At 38.2% G+C, this 15062-nt stretch overlaps 2 protein-coding genes across 2 annotated transcripts in view; both read right to left on the bottom strand.

Moving 5' to 3' along the window:
- Nucleotides 1-1275: 1275 nt before the first annotated feature.
- On the bottom strand, nucleotides 1276-2223 carry LOC126515115 (olfactory receptor 2A1/2A42-like). Its single transcript, XM_050164467.1, has one exon. The coding sequence runs from the start codon at nucleotides 2221-2223 to the stop codon at nucleotides 1276-1278; it is 948 nt and encodes a 315-aa protein (XP_050020424.1).
- A 10789-nt stretch (nucleotides 2224-13012) lies between these two features.
- LOC126515114 (olfactory receptor 13-like) overlaps nucleotides 13013-15062 on the bottom strand; it is a 13403-nt gene continuing 11353 nt past the window's right edge. The window contains 1 exon segment of the mRNA XM_050164466.1: nucleotides 13013-13535. Coding sequence (XP_050020423.1) covers nucleotides 13013-13535 — 523 coding nt within the window.

Raw genomic sequence — 15062 nt, 5'->3', positions numbered from 1 at the left:
CAGTATCCTATCTTTGGATATCTAGCCTAGTATGTCTGACAGCGCTGGTACTGATAGATATGTGGTTAAGTAGAGAGGATCTGGCAGTAAGACTCTCTAAGGCAGAGTCCAATCTGTGCTGCTACATGGAATACACACATCCAAGAAAAAAAATGATGACAGAACCTTCTTTGTGGGATTTTTATGATGCCCAAATGAAATGATGCATGTGAAGTTCTATCAATGTGTAGTGTTTTACACTTAGTAAGTGACTGACCTTGTGTGTCTTCATTTATACACCTTTATTAAGAGTGGGGGAATTATTGATTAACCATTGAATAAAGAGCACACAGTCTTTTTTTTTTTTTTGAACACATCAGACATTTGCCACCATGGTGACATAGGGAAAGACTCTGGACACAAGTGTCTATCTTGTTTCAAGACAGGAGAATAGAGGTGACTCATTGAGAATACATTCGAAATTTCTGGGGACAGATCTCTAGTCTCCAGGCATTGGTTAACTAGGTCAAATCAGCAAAGCTCAACCCACTACCAAGCTGCAGAGCCAGATAGATTCTGGCACTACCTTGTAAAGCTTACTTCCAGGGCTGAGAAATTCCATAGGAGGGCAGTGACATGCATCTGGACTGTAGAAATGCTAATGGATAGATGCTGGGAAGATACTTACGGAGAGAGTCTGTGCACATATATAAATCATAGGTCATTATTCTATAGAGTCCTCAAACTACTTGTTTTTAATCTGGTTTCCCCTTTCAGCTTATTCAGACAATGCTCATGTTTGCCCCTTTATTAATTTTTGGTGAACCAGGATTACCAAATCTATAAACAGTGTTAAAGCTCTTTCAGTATCTGTGGGTTTTGAAGAAACTTCTAAGTAATTCTTGGACATGGTAAGTATAACTTACTTACCATGGGACTTTGGGATTACTGGCATTGAATGTACCTTGTTTTCTTCAGGATATTATGGCATGTATAATTTGTGAGGCCATGTAATTAGAATTCTGATAGAATTTGTTCTATTTTGGAGATCCAGAAAACAAAATATTGTTTAATTTTATAGTCAATAAATTCAACTAAAAATAAAAATAACTATATCTGATAAACCTCATTTCATAAAAAGTCAACAAATGCACCAAATGTAGTATTTTTCCTACAAATTAAGAGAAAGTGTGTGGTCTTATATTACTAGACACAGATAAAAAGGCAATAGTGAGCTTTTCTGGATTTAGGAAATAATTGGGGACCACGATTAGAGGAAACTACTGAGGCTTTAGTTCAAACATCACACCAATGGGTGTGACTTTCTTTGCACAGGGTCCCCCTGAGAGCACCCTTGACCTGAGCATTCCTCAGGCTGTAGATGAGGGGGTTCAGCATGGGATTGAAAAAACTGTAAAACAGGAAAAGAATCTTCTGTTGCTCCTCGGGGTGCTGAGATTTGGGGGCCATGTACATGATGATGGCACTGCCAAAAAAGAGTCCAACCACACAGAGGTGGGAGGAGCAGGTGGAGAAGGCCTTTCTGCGGCCCTCCCCTGACTGGATCTTCAGGATGGCCAACAGGATGCGTGTGTAGGAGACTAGTACAAAACACAGGGGTCCCACCAGTATGAATACACAGGCTGCAAAGATGACGACTTGGTTGAGCGTTGTGTCAGCACAGGCCAGCTTGAGGACAGACAGGATTTCACAGAAGAAGTGATTGATTTCATGGGGTCCACAGAAGGGCAGTCTCAGGATGAGGACTAAATGGACCAGAGCCAGAAGGAAGCTAAATATCCAGGAAGCAGCAGCCAGGATAGTACATACTCTCCAACTCATGATGACAGTGTAGTGTAGGGGATAACAGATGGCCACAAACCTATCATAGGACATTATCACAAGGAGAAGACATTCTGTGTGTGCAAAAGCCAAGAAGAGAAAGGTCTGTGTTATGCATCCTACAAAGGAGATGGGCTTCGTCTCATCCAAGAGGTTCACCAGTGTCTGGGGCACCGTGTTGCAGGCATAGGCCATATCGACAATGGCCAGGTGGGAAAGGAAGAAGTACATAGGAGTGTGGAGTCTGAAGTTCAGGCAAATTATTCCAAGGATGCTCCCATTCCCCAACAGGGTTACCATATAGAAGATAGAGAAAAGTAGAAAAAGGACTAGATGAATTCTTGGACCCAGACAGAATCCGAGCAGGATGAACTCTGTGACCACTGTCTGATTTTCTTCCATTTCTCTATGAGGGAGAGATAGAGAGTACTATAAGATGCAATCATATTAAAACATCTCTTTTATTTTTTAATTTCATCAGTGTTTTTGGTGTAGAATACTTTTAAAATATACTCTTAGAAATGTATTCAAGTAAACTAATTAAAAATATTACTTAACAAACAGTTAAATTGTGTGTCCATCTGCTCAAGTTTCTCTGTTGTTGTTCAGTTTTTAGAAGGGAAATAAGTCAGGAGTTACTGGCCTGGAACCATTGGCACTGATGTCATTAAGAACTACCAAACCGACTCTGCAATGCTGGCGCAGGCCTTTAATCCCAGCACTCAAGAGACAGAGGCAGGAGGATCTCTGTGAGTTTGAGGGCAACCTGGACTACAAAGTGAGTTCCAGGATAGCCAGAGCTGTAATGCAGAGAAACTGTCTTGAAAAACCCAAAACCAAACAAAGAATCCAAAACCAAAACACAAACTAAAACCCAAAACCCTCTATAAAACCTACCAAACTTTTATGTACAAACATAAAACATGAAATAGAGATCTTCAGAGTCTCATGTGTGCCACCTTGCTATATAAAAGAGTACGGGAACTTTTAGAAGGGTAGTGTCAGGAAAAATAGAAACTGTAGGTTGCATTGGTAGAAATCAGATTGTTGTTACAAATATTTAAACATTTGCAAAATTTAAATTGTAACTGGAGTATAGAGGCTGTTTTTGATGGGCAAGAATAACTGGATGCCTTCAGGAGCAGAAACTGAAGTTTAGCTCATGCACACCCTTAAAATGTTAGTGTGGAGGAAGTTGGTAGGAGAAATAATAAAATCTAACTATAGTCCTATATGAAATTATATATGCCTGCTTTTATTTGTCTAAAACATACATTCTATTGTTATATAAATTCATGTAAAATGTGCATCATTGTCTTGATAAATGAACACAAATCAATGTTTGATAATTTGGTAACTGAGTTATTAATGCAATAATATAATATAATACCTATTTTTCTACTTCTCTACACATACAAAGTAGGGCAGTTAGAATTCAGTTGAATGGAGTTACAGGACTAGACAATGAACTAGTCCAGATCTGTGTTCTTATAAACTCCTGGAGATTTGAAGGGTGCTCATGATTTGGGGTTTTCCAAATAGTAGTCTGCTTTGATTCCCCTTCTTGGTTTTATCAGAACAAAAATAGTCTAAAATGAAAATAAGGCAGAAAGACATTTAACTTATTCTTTTTAAGGCTTACAGAATGGTTGCATTTTATTAAACTATTCTTATCATGTCCATGTGCAGAGGTCAAAAGACAACCTCCAGAAGGCAACTCTCTCCGTTCATCATGTGGGTTCCAGGGAAATGAACTTGGGTTGATAGACTTAGCCGCAAGATCCTTTACCTGCTAAGTCCATTCTGCCTGTCCTACTCATTTTATTTTAATTCAATCCTTTCCATTGACAATGAATACCATATGTAAAACCTGAAATTAAGTTTGATAATTGGGTAACTGAGTCACTGAAAAAATTATTAATTCACTTTATATATTTTTTCTACATCTAGAAAGTACGGTAGTCAGTATTCAGTTGAATGGAGTTATAGGAATAGACACTGAACATTCCAGATTTGTATTCCATAAACCTGAAATTAAGTAATTTGTTATTTAAATGGACAGTAGAAAAGAGCAAGATGACCTCAGAATCAAGGATTATAATTCTCTGTAAGTAGGAAATTCAAAAAGTATTGACAAATTGATATTGTGGCTAGTCACTTTACAGAAATCTGAATGGACTAATTAGGTATAAATAGTTTACAAAAAACTTTCTGATTGTGATTTTGGACCATGCTTTCCTCACTTAACCTTGTGAAATACAATGTGGTTTCTGGTGAGAAATTTGCCAATTCCATTGCTTGGGCAACATATAGTGAAGCTTAGCGACTTTACACAAAGTTTGGTTAATAGGGATGACATGGAGTTTGGTTAGTCCGCAGTTTAACAGTTATCTGTAGCAAAGGATATGTTAATAAGTGTTTACTGAGGAATTGGCATGGGAGACAAAATTGGGTTCTTAAACAATTGTAAAATGTACATATAACTAATGAGAATAATGAACTAGAAGTGAAAAGGTCATTACAGTTGTTGGATATAATCTCCCAGAGATACGACTGGAAGATTTGAACAACCAGTAAGCTCAAATGCAATTGCTTTCATAAAATACCTGTCTGGAAAAAAGGTAAAAAAGAAGGGAGGATACAGATGTGGAGTGTAGACACCATGTCTATGAGGAAACATTTGGAAGTTGGTACAAAATGACCTTCAGGAGACAGGAACAAGGGACACCAGGAAGAGCAAGGTTTCTAGATGTCTGCATGCCACGTGGATGTGTGGGTGACTGGCCATCTATCACCTTACCTGTTAGGATTCCTGAAGAGCTCTTCCAGCTGTCATTTCATGTTGTTTACAGTCCTTGGGAATAAATCCCTTTACTTGAACAGGTGACTATACAAAAAGGAACATCTGATTAGCAAAATTTTCTGCTTGTATTACAGTTACATATTTAATTTTAAATAAAGAATATTTAGATATAATGGCTCATGCTTTATGTACTTGCACATTGATGGAGCATGGAAACAGTTTTTCTGAAGAAAATTTTCAAAACTAGATTCTAGAAAGCAGGGAACATACTCTAGACCAATACCACCTCTTTAATACCACACCTTGCAAAGAAATAATTTTCTTAAAAATGAAAACATGCTGTCTCTACCTTCATAGAAGCATTATTGACACAAAGTGAACTTATATTGACTGAAAATAATTAAAATTATACATGTTTTTAAAATTCCATGTTTTAAAATTTAATGTTAAATCAACCTGATTAATAAAGAGTGGTAATAACAAAGAGGGAGCAAACCGAGTCCTAGTAGCTTTACCAGTCCGGGAGGATTTAGTGAGTGAACCCTAAACACATATAACATATCTGAACATAAAACACAAACATTTCAACAGGAAGCAGCTAGAAGCTAGCACAAATCCTATCTCCTAAGATCTTCTATGGAGCTGCAGAAACCTCTCTGACTGAAATGCAGTCATGTCCTCAGGAACGGAGATGGTATTCCCTCAGGGCCCAATCTAGTTAGCAGCCCTTGATTGGGCACATGAAGAGCTATGCCATGAAACATCCTGTGTGCCTGTCTCTGCTGAAAGAAGCAACAAAGCAATTGTGTGTTTCTATTTCTGTTCTTGTCCCCAGCATACAATTAGGAAACAAAACCACCCAGCAGCACCTCTGAGACTACAACTCTCTTTAGAGTCCCTAACTACTTCTCAGTATTTGATCTCATAATTTCCAGAATAGCATTGTCCCCAGTCTCCATGGAATCTGGTAAGCCTGCCAGGAAACCGGACCACTGGAGGAGCTGCTGGCTTCCAGTCTTTAAGTCAAACTGCTTTGGCAGGTATTTGGGTGCCCTGGGCTGAAGCACACTTGGAGAAAAAAAAAATGACTCTAAAACACAACTGATTGCAAGTTGCACTCTATGTGGGTGGTGTCCTTAAGCTGCTTAGAAAAACATAAGGAAGATTGGGTAGTTCCAGGATGGGGGAAGTATTCCTGAGAGACTTTGGGGGATCTTATTTAAGGCAGTACCTTCTAAGGCACAAATATACTGGGAAGTTCTTAGTGATCTACTTCGGAATCTGTCCTTTCCTAGGAAGATCAGAGTCTCTAAAAGGTGGTTTCTTTATTAGCTATGTCTCTTCCAGAAAGATGGAGACACCCAATGCCAGAAGCATTTTTATTTTTATTTATTTTTTTAGGATATTGGGTATTGGAGAGATAATAATTGTAGTTGATACAATAGTAAATTTCTAACACAGTAGGTTTATTGCATTGTGATACTGATCTTCTGGGGTTAAACATAAACCCAATGGGAGATTCTCACATATTTTCCACCTTTTTATAAAAGAAGACAGCTCATTAGTTCCCCAGCTGCTCAGACCTGAATAATCACACAGAAACTATATTAATTACAGTACTGTTGGCTTATAGTTTACGTGCATTCCTAGATAGGTCTTGTATCTTAATTAACCTATTTCTATTAATCTGTGTATTTCCACAAGGCTGTGGCCTCTCGGTAAGGTTCTTGTGCTCTTCTTCAGCAGCTACATGGCATCTCTTTGACTTTGCTTACTCTTTCTATATATCTATTCAACCCTAGCAATATTCTGTCTTTCTATATGTCAAATCAGTTTCATTATTCACCAATGGTAATAAAACATGTTCATACCATATTGAGGGAATCCCACATCATCTCCCCTTTTATGTCTAAATGAAAAGAAAGGTTTTAGCTTTAAGATAGTAAAATTACATATAAAAACAAAAATCAAGCAAGAATTACAGTTAAAATACATATCTACATTGTCTTTTATCATAACTAGGGAAAACTATAACTATATCTATTCTTTAACTCCATCAAAGACTGAAGAAGGATATAGTATTATCTAAGTAAACAGGAAGTGCATTGTAAGCAACTTTCAAAACTCTAGAATTGACAGAGACATCTCGAAGCCTCAAAAGTCACCCCAAATACTTCTGTAACATTGGGGCATCCATTTTCAGCCTATAGGTTCATAATATTGAGCAGACTTTTCATTGAAGCAGGAAATTTGAATATCTATTCTGCTTTGTAATGGCAAAGTTCATCAGTTGCTTTTTTTCTGTGTTCTGCAGAATGTCTGGCAGTTTCTTCTGTGAAGCAGGAACCCTGAAGGACCATCCCATCTTTTGTAAAGTTCAGCAGTCACTCTTCTGTGGGTCCTGCATGTCCAGCCCATACAACATAGCATCAAGCAGTCCAGGCAAGAGCAGTTTCCTGCCCAAATGGCTATTCTTGTCATTCTGCGTGACTCATTCAGAGGTTTAATTATTGTCTGAATGTGTTTTTATTGTGTATCGGTAATCATTTTCTGACCAGAAACACCTTTTTTTTTTTTTTAAAAAAAATGAAAAGTGGGCGTGGATAGCACCAATTCCAGAGCCCTGCCAGTTGGTTCTGCCCTATCAAACATGGCAGAAGTATATTCAATGCCTCTGCAAACCATGCTTACCACCCCAGCTCCAGGGACTCAGTGGGTCCGTTTCATCATTAAGCAACTAGTACCACTCTGCTACAGCTGATAAACACCTTTAGTAGCATGGTAGGATACAAGATCAATTCCAAAATATCAGTTGCCCTTTTATACACAAAGGATAAGGAAGAGAGAGGGAAATCAGAGAAACATCACCTTTCATGATAGCCACAAACTTCTGGAGGCATTACCATCCCTGACTTCAAACTCTACTACAGAGCTTCAGTATTGAAAACAGCTTGGTATTGGCATAAAAACAGAGAAGTCGATCAATGGAATAGAGTAGAAGACCCAGATTTTAACCCACAAACCTATGAACACCTCATTTTTGATAAAGGAGCTAAAAGTATTCAATGGAAGAAAGAAAGCATCTTCAACAAATGGTGCTGGCAGAACTGGTTGTCAACCTGTAGAAGAATGAAAGTAGATCCATATCTATCACCATGCACAAAACTTAAGTCCAAATGGATCAAAGACCTCAATATCAGGCTGAACACACTGAACCTGATAGAAGAGAAAGTGGGAAGTACCCTATAACAGATGGGCACAGGAGATCGCTTCCTATGTATATCCCCAGCAGCACAGACTTTAAGGACAACATTGAATAAATGGGACCTCCTGAAACCGAGAAGCTTCTGTAAAGCAAAGGACACTGTCACTAAGACAAAAAGGCAACCCACTGACTGGGAGAAGATCTTCACCAACCCTACAACAGACAAAGGCCTGATCTCCAAAATATATAAAGAACTCAAGAAACTAGACTTTAAAAAGCTAATTAACCCAATTAAAAAATGGGGCACTGAACTGAACAGAGAATTCTCAACAGAAGAAATTCAAATGGCCAAAAGACACTTAAGGTCATACTCAAAAATCCCGTTTAGATGCAAGACCTCCCAAAATAGCCAGAGTTAGTGCTGCCAGCACGAACCAGGAAACCTTTAAAGAAGCTCTACAGTGTTTTCTGCTATTGTTGAATCAAGTGGCGGCTGTGGGGAAGAGACAGAAATCTTTAATAAATAAATAAAAAAATAAAAAAATAAAAGGAAAAAAAAAGTCTTCTCTCAAAGGAACCATGCCTCTGCTCGCCTCCAGAAACAGAACCTATCTGAAAAATTGTGATTACCAACCAGTTCCAATTTTCTCCTATTTTTGTAGGTCTAGAAGCCTTTTAATTTTAGGTTTTTTAGGTCTTAAGTGGATCCATGCCCCAGATGGTAGGCGCTGTTTGGTTAGTAGAGTCAGCTTGTTTGTTTCCCAGCCACCCAGACCAGAAAATCACAGAGAAACTGTATTAATTACAATACTCACTAATAGCTTACAAGTATTCCTAGTTAGCTCTTGCATCTTAAATTAACCCATTTCTATTAATCTGCATATTGCCATGAGGATGTGGCCTACTGGTAAGTTTTCAGTGTCCTTCTTCTTTGGCAACTACATGGTGTCGCTTTGACTTTGCCTACTCTCTCCATATATCTCTTCAAGCATGGCTATATTCTGCTCTGCCATAGGCCAAAATAGCTTCTTTATTAACCATTGGTAATAAAACATGTTCATAGCATAGAGATGGGAATCCCACATCACATTTGTAGGTCATGGACACTTTTATCATGAAAATGTATCCATAATGAGAACAAAGCCCACTGCCTTTAGAGAAATCAAGCAACTAATTCTTATACAAAAGATCCCTGTCCCTAAAGGACACTCCATAAATGTTTTATCTTTTTTTGTATCTAGGAGATTTGCAGCTGTTATAAATAAAAATTCTATGATCACCATAAGGAATACTCACCAATAAACAACCAGTCACAAAGAATCATTCTAGAGCCAAACATTGGTGGCACACACCATTAATCCAAGCACTTGGAAATCAGGGACAGGTGAATCTCTGTGCTTTTATGACCATCCTGGTATACAGATGGAGCTCTAGGATACTGAAGGCTGTGTTACACAGAGGCATCATGTCTCAAAAAAAAAAAAAAAAAAACAAAGAAAAAAAACCAAGAAACAAGAAACAAATAAACCAATGACGTTATTCTAGTGAAAGAGACTTAACATTTGATTCGGGTCAAGGTAAACACTCAGTTTCATAATGGCAAACAAATGGAAGTTTAGGAAATATGTACCAAAATCACATATTTTTTACTGTATAAAAATTTAGAAAAACTGTGATTCAACAAGCTGTCTCTGTGAAACATAAACACATAAAAACATAAACATATGGAGTTTAGGATAGCAAGGAGACAAAGTTTAATTGAAACCAATCTGTTGATTAATGTTTCTAATATTTTCAAACATACATAAATAAGAAAATTGCCTTTGTGGAAAAGTAGGCTGAAAAATATGTGTGAATCAGATCTTTTAGAAAACATTTTGATATGATTAACATATATTAGGGATTATAAATCTGAAAAATTAGAGAATACTAATTAAGTTTCACATTTGGGGATACAACAAAAACCAAATTTTATATACTGTAGGACATAGCACCAATAGCTATCACTGTCACACAAATTGTCTATGTTCCCTTAAAAGTAAACTGAGATAGCATTTATCCTGTGTTGGCTTTCCCTGGGAGATGTAACCAAATATCCATTTGTCCAGACAGAGCACAGATGACAGACCAACAAAACAGACCCACCCAGGCCTAGCTTATTGGACCAGTGAATATTGGAGCATTTCTTAAAAGACTGTAGATGACTAAAGGGCATCTCTGAAGAGCTTACCTTGACAGTGGGTGAGGACACAGTGAAGGCTGCCTTTCTGAAATCGCCTACTTGACTTGCAGGCAGTGTGGCTGGACAATAAGTTTTACTCTGTAGCAGTGGTTGCTACTGTGCAACTCTGGAAAGCGGTGTTATATATTTTCTGAATTTCAGAACCATGTTGAGACTTGTGAGTTGTTTTCTTCCTGAGTTTAGTCAATAATTCACTTCTTAAGTCAAGAGGGCACCAATTCCAGGAGAAAATAATTCAGTTTCAATTTGAGAGAAATAGCTACACAATTTCTGGATAAGTATTTACAATTTTAAACAATAAGAATGCTACATAGGTATAGGAATGGATAAAATCAACAGTATAGTCCGTAATATATATATATATATATATATATATATATGTTTCACACACACACACACACACACACACACACACACACACACACACATATATATATATATATATATATATATATTGATGTCCTAACACTATTTGGTTCTAATGGTCATTCAAAACTCTTTTGTTTAAAGCACTTCCAGAACTAGCTAAAAGTAATACATATAGATCCTAACTAAAGCAGGAGGGTGTGACCAGTACTCAAAGAAAACCATCATCAGAGAAATTCTCAAAGGAGCTTTTCCTTAGAGTGGGAGGAATAACTAAGATGTGGGAGGGTGAATCTTCAGGGCAGCGTGACAGAAGTGTCCCGAGTGGGGAGTGCTGGTGCAGTATGAACTGTGTGTCCTGACTGATTTCACTTTCAAATGTCACACATTTATTTGGAATGCATAGATCCTGGGAAGAAAAGTGGCAGCACTCATGATAGGGTTTATTTTCTCATAATGAGCTGATGTTAAAGCGCTCCTCTTTACAATGTGCCTGGCAATAACTATCAACACAAGGCTCCATCACCCAGCCCTTTTACATTTAATGTTGGTCATGTTTTCCCAAAGGAGATACATCCAAGTAAATCTGAGCAACTCCTGAGGCTGTAGTGAATATGAAAATGGAATCCCACATTATACCTAATCTATCAGAACTGGAGCTTGTCATATCCAACTGAAGTGGTGTAGTCTTGTGAGAAGAGTCATTGATTCAAGAGATCTGGCACTACCTAGTATGAGAGAGTTGTTAGAGTTCAGATGGAGGACATGTAGCTGCGGTTCACTGGAGAAGTGGTTGCTTAGTTTGTGGGGAATGTCCTCATATCCAGTATCAGTGGTGGAAAGTTGAATATGTGAACACAAGAATGGGAAAATACCATACTCTTCTTTGACAGAACCTAAATATCCAAATGAAAAACACTTACATTTTTTAAAAAATACTTCCAATATTTGCCCTCATAGTGGCATTTAGAAAGACTGGAGAAATGAGAGTACATTATATCTCAAAACAATTTGAAAAAGGACTTCAGCAACTAGAGATATGTCTCTGTTAAGTGCTTGAAACATAAGCATGAATACTTGAGTTCAGATCCTCAGTACCCACAAAAACTCAGACATGGAAGCACACACAAGTAACCCCAGTCCTGAAGAGGTACAGTAGATTCTTTGGCCTGGCTGGCTAGCTAGCCAACACAGCAAGCATCAGGTTCTGTAAAGAGATCCTGTATCAAAAACTGAAAAGGAGATCATTAGAGGATGATATTCAAAGTTGATCGCTGGCCTACACACACATACATCCCACAAATGTACACACACACAAACATGTACACGTATGCATACATGGCACATACACATATATATCTGTTATTATAGGAGTTAACACAAGTAGACAGGAAAATACATGTTCATATACACTAAAAGATTTCATAGATAACACATTGAGAATCTACATTAAATATATTGTGACTGATGCTAGTCTCTAGTTTTTAACTGAGCTCCAGAGTCAGCTACTTACTAACTCTATTCCACAAAACTTCTCATGGAGGGTGAGATGATCTTGAAGGGCAGTGGCCAACATCAGGACTAATAGAATTAGAAGAATTTATGGAAAGATGCTGGGAAACAATGCATAGAAAAGTCAGCAACAGATATGAATTGCGTCCATCGTTGTACAGTTGTAAAGGAATATTGCATTACTCAAACAGTTTAATTTGATTCTCACTCTCAGCTTATTCAAAAAGACGGTGCTCACACTTACCCTTTCACTAGCTACTGATTATCCAGTCAAATCCCCAATGTATAAATGAAGCTTCAGTGACTTCATTGTCTATAGTTCTTTTTTTTTTTAAATTCTGCTCCTTCACTCAGCAAACAAGTTAAGACTTTAATATAAGTCAATAGTTTTAATATATAAGTTTGTGGTCTCACAAAGCACAGTAACTACATATCTTAGAGTGTTTCTTGAACTAGGCAAGTGCAGTTGCAAAATGGACTAGTGTGTGAGGGGTTTTCTCTGGGTATAGCTTGTTTTGCTTCTAAATCTTGTGCAGTTTGTGACAATATCTAATTAACTTCAAGGTTTGATGGCATGTAACTTTTGGGGCCTAGAAAATGAGTTATAATATAATAACATAATAATAATACTACAATCATAATTATTATGTAATAGCATTATATAATTCCACATCAATTCAATTAGAAAGTAGTCATGTTTGATAAAGCCTTGTGTCAATAAGACAACTCATTTATATATTTTTTGAACCTGTAGAAGGAGGATGTGTTCTATTCATCAGGTATAGAAAAAAGACAATGTGGATGTTTCTGTATTTAGTTAACAATTGGAGACTTATATTGGAGCAAACTACTGTAGCATGTGGTTCAAACATCACACCAACTGGGAATGTGTTTCTTGGCCCATTGCCCTCCTGAGAACACCCTTGACCTCAGTGTTCCTCAGACTGTAGATCAGGGAGTTCAGCATGGGGCTGAAAAAACTGTAAAACAGGAAAAGGATCTTCTGCTGCTCTTCGGGGTGCTGGGACTTGGGGGCCACATACATGATGATGGCGCTGCCAAACTAGAGCCCAAGAACACAGAAGGGCAACCTCAGGATGAGGACTAAATGGACCAGAGCCAGGAGAAAGCTAAATATCCAGGAGACAACAACCAGGATAGCACACACTCTCCAGTTCATGATAACAGTATAGTGTAGGGGGTAACAGATGACCACGTACCAGTCATGGGACATCACCACAAAGAGAAGACATTCTGTGACAGCAAATGCCATGAAGAGATATGTCTGTATAATGCATCCAGCGAAGGAGATTGGCTTGTCTGGATCCAGTAGGTTGACTAGTGTCTGTGGCACTGTGTTACAGGAATAAGCAATGTCAACCAAGGCCAGATTAGCAAGGAAGAAGTACATAGGAGTGTGCAGTCTGAATTCTAGGTAAATTAATCCAAGGATAACTCCATTCCCCAACAGTGTAAAGGTTTAGCAGAGTGAGAACAATCCAAAAAGTACTAGGTGAATCCTCGTACCAAGACAGAATCCCAACAGGATGAACTCTGTGACCATTGTCTGATTTTCTTCCACTTCTCTATGAAGGAGAGATAGAGAGTACTAGGAGATGGAATCATATTAAAACATCTGTTTTAATTTTTATTTTCATCAGTATTTTTGGTGTGGAGTACTTTTAAAATACACTTTTAGAAACTTATTCTAGTAAATTAATAAAATATTACTTATCAAATAATTAAGTTGTATGTCCATCTCCTCAAGCTTTACTGTTGTTATTCAGTTTTTAGAAGGGAAATCTTACTAGACCTGGATGGAGGTGGGTGGTCCTAGGACTTCCCACAGGGCAGGGAACCCTGATTGCTCTTTGGGCTGATGAGGGAGGGGGACTTCACTGGGGGAGGGGAAGGGAAATGGGAGGAGGTGGCAGGGAAGAGACAGAAATCTTTAATAAATAAATAAATTAATAAAAAACATACATAAATAAAGAAGGGAAATATGTCAGCAGGTACTGACCCAGAACCTTGTCACTTCTGAAAATAAGATCTACCATGCCTCCTCCCAGCCTCCCATTTCCCTTCCCATCCTCCCGCCCCTCTCCCCCTCCCCCCACTCCTCTCCCCCTCCCTCTCCAGTCCAAAGAGCAGTCAGGGTTCCCTGGCCTGTGGAAAGTCCAAAGTCCTCCCCCTCCATCCTGGTCTAGGAAGGTGAACATCCAAACTGGCTAGGCTTCCACAAAGCCAGAACATGAAGTAGGATCAAAACCCCGTGCCATTGTCCTTGGCTTCTCAGCAGCCCTCATTGTCCGCCTCATTGCTGCTGGGGTTATACATAGGAAGCAATCTTCTGTGCCCATGTGTTGTAGAGTACTTCCCACTTTCTCTTCTATCAGGTTCAGTGTGTTCACACTGATATTGAGGTCTTTGATCCATTTGGACTTGAGTGATAGATATGGGTCTATTTTCATTTCTATTTCTATTTGCATGGTGATAGATATGGGTCTATTTTCTATTTCTATTTGCATGGTGATAGATATGGGTCTATTTTCATTCTTCTACAGGTTGACATCCAGTTGTGCCAGCACCATTTGTTGAAGATGCTTTCTTTCTTCCATTGTATACTTTTAGCTCCTTTATCAAAAATGAGGTGTTCATAGGTTTGTGGGCTAAAAAACAGGGTCTTCTATATGATTCCATTGGTCGATTTCTCTGTTTTTATGCCAGTACCACGCTGTTTTCATAACTGTAGCTCTGTAATAGAGTTTGAAGTCAGGGATTGTAATGCCTCCAGAAGTTCCTTTATTGTATAAGATTGTTTTGGCTATCCTGGGTTTTTGTTTTTCCATATAAAGTTGCTTATTGTCCTCTCAAGATCTGTGAAGAATTTTGATGGGACCTTGATGGGGATTGCATTGAATCTATAAATTGCCTTTGGTAGAATTGCCATTTTTACTATGTTGATCCTCCCAATCGAAGAGCAAGGAAGATCCTTCCATTTTCTGGTATCCTCTTCAATTTCTTTCTTCAATGCCTTAAAGTTCTTGTCAAATAGATCTTTCACTTCCTTGGTTAGAGTTACTCCAAGATATTTTATGCTGTTTGTGGCTATC

This window comes from Alexandromys fortis, unplaced genomic scaffold (assembly GCF_014885135.2).
Source record: "Alexandromys fortis isolate MF-2015 unplaced genomic scaffold, M_Fortis_MF-2015_v1.1 scaffold_133, whole genome shotgun sequence".
NCBI lineage: Eukaryota > Metazoa > Chordata > Mammalia > Rodentia > Cricetidae > Alexandromys > Alexandromys fortis.
The sequence above is the reverse complement of the archived record's forward strand: the minus strand, read 5'-3'. Positions and strand labels throughout refer to the sequence as shown.